The 1,769-nt window shown below is 58.7% G+C and overlaps 2 protein-coding genes across 2 annotated transcripts; one reads left to right on the top strand and one right to left on the bottom strand.

Moving 5' to 3' along the window:
* Positions 1–328: 328 nt before the first annotated feature.
* Positions 329–637, bottom strand: Tco025E_02725 (uncharacterized protein; the record flags this gene model as incomplete). Its single annotated transcript, XM_029369648.1, has 1 exon — positions 329–637. One exon carries the CDS (start codon positions 635–637, stop codon positions 329–331), a length of 309 nt encoding a protein of 102 aa, XP_029230231.1.
* A 139-nt stretch (positions 638–776) lies between these two features.
* On the top strand, positions 777–1,130 carry Tco025E_02724 (uncharacterized protein; the record flags this gene model as incomplete). Its single annotated transcript, XM_029369647.1, has 1 exon — positions 777–1,130. The coding sequence occupies one exon, from the start codon at positions 777–779 to the stop codon at positions 1,128–1,130; it is 354 nt and encodes a 117-aa protein (XP_029230230.1).
* Between the last annotated feature and the right edge of the window lie 639 nt (positions 1,131–1,769).

Here is a 1,769-nt window from a genome sequence, read left to right as displayed (position 1 = left end):
GCAGCTACCAGTAACACCGCTAGAGGCCAACAAACGCCGCATCGGCACCATCGTGACACCCACACGCTACGGGAGAATCCCCTCGGATACAGTTGCCAACTGTCTCGATGCGAGACGGCGAGTGTGGCGACTGCGCTGCCGCACCAACATCGTGGGGGCGGGGATGATGGTGCCCTGCAGGTATACTGGGCGGTACACGGCGCCGCAGTGCGTTATGAGGAGGAAAAAGGGGTACGTGTTGGCAGTTCAGCTCCACCCGCAACTGTTCCAGAAGGTTTATTTTTGCTCCTCGCCCCGTCCCCCCATTGGCTGCGCTGTGCCCTGGCCACTAGCAGTGAATTTCCCTCGTTGGCAGCGAGGAAGAGATGGAGCTCGCCACACATGCAGCTGCCACGTACAGTGACTCTCTCTGGTGAATCTTTTGGAGGGCTTTCCCAGCTTGGCACTTTCCCCAGACAACTTCAACTGCTGCGATGAGGCACACAGGCCTCGCGCACGCTGCGGGTTGAATCTGAAAGCCGCCCCGCACACTCGTGGAGTGGGCCAGTGAGCTTGGGAGCGAGGGACAAGTCTCATGCTCTTTGTGGCTATTATCTGCGGTGTCGCAGGAATGATGCCACGTGGCGTCAGGGCGCATCCTGCGTTGGCTTGGGGAATCCCCAGCAGCGTTTTGCGCTCGTCAACGCATGAGCAGGGGGCTCAACGGCATTGGAGAGGCATAGACAGGCTACAGTGCTTCATCCTTTTCCTGCTGCAGCTGACAGCTGTCGTGGGTGATGAAGTTGGCGCCTGCGAGTGCGGGTGCCGTCACCTTGCTGTCGCAGACCGGCGTGGGGCGTCCACTCCTACTGTGGCGAACTGCACGGCGAGCAATGGACGCAGCAGCCCCACAACGCCTGCACTGCCTCCGCTACCGGCTGACGCGTGCCTTTGATTGGAGAGGGGTGGTCGCGAGGCACACTTTCGCCCCGTGGGAGGGGAGAGGGGGGCTTGGGGCGTATCGCCGCTTGATTTGGTGGAGGTGTCTCTGTGACACGAGAGAGACGTCCGTGGCTATCCGCGTCAGCGGACCACGTGCACCAATGCTGGGCAGCGTGCCCATCGCATTACTGTTTGAATTGGCGTCCTAAACGTGGCAGGAGGGCCCTACACTTAACACTGCGCATAAAAGACGGGAGAGATGCCGGACGCGAGAAGCCCACAACAGAACACCCGGCCGACATGGCGGCGAAGGGTCAAAAGGACGCTCCGTCGCCAACGGCGTTGGCTTTGCAGTTGGCGTCGGGGCGCTTGCATTTCACATGCTCTCTGTGTGGGTGAGGGAAGCAGAAGGCAACGGCTGCTGCTGCTGCACCTTCTTCCTTTTCGTTGTCAATGTTTGGCACGGTGGAGGTGACGGCGGCTCCATTCACAGGTTTTCTGTCAACTGTGGCTGGAATCGCCGCCACATCCGCGACTGCTCTTACAGCACAGAGCGACGCTGATTCTCAATTTGGTGCGGCTGCGCCTTTCTGAAGTGGAGCAACGTTGAACAAAACACAACCTCAAGAAGTGCAGTGGGAAGGCCAGGCAAAGTTGTACTTGCGGAATCTCAGCGACTGTTGTGTGCTTTCATGCTTATCTGCTGCATGGTGGTCTTGTTGCACAAGTCCTCGTCGAAGTAAGTTCGTCTTATTGCTTGCCTTTTTTTGCATCAATTTGGCTTTAGCCTGCTCCTCCTATCCGCTGGTGGACTGCTGATTGAGTTCCCTTGCAGGAGGGCGTCGTGC

The sequence above is a fragment of the Trypanosoma conorhini genome, assembly GCF_003719485.1.
Source record: "Trypanosoma conorhini strain 025E chromosome Unknown Tco_14.4_contig_00112, whole genome shotgun sequence".
NCBI classification, from domain to species: Eukaryota; Euglenozoa; class Kinetoplastea; order Trypanosomatida; family Trypanosomatidae; genus Trypanosoma; species Trypanosoma conorhini.
This window is presented reverse-complemented; position numbering and strand designations above follow the sequence as displayed.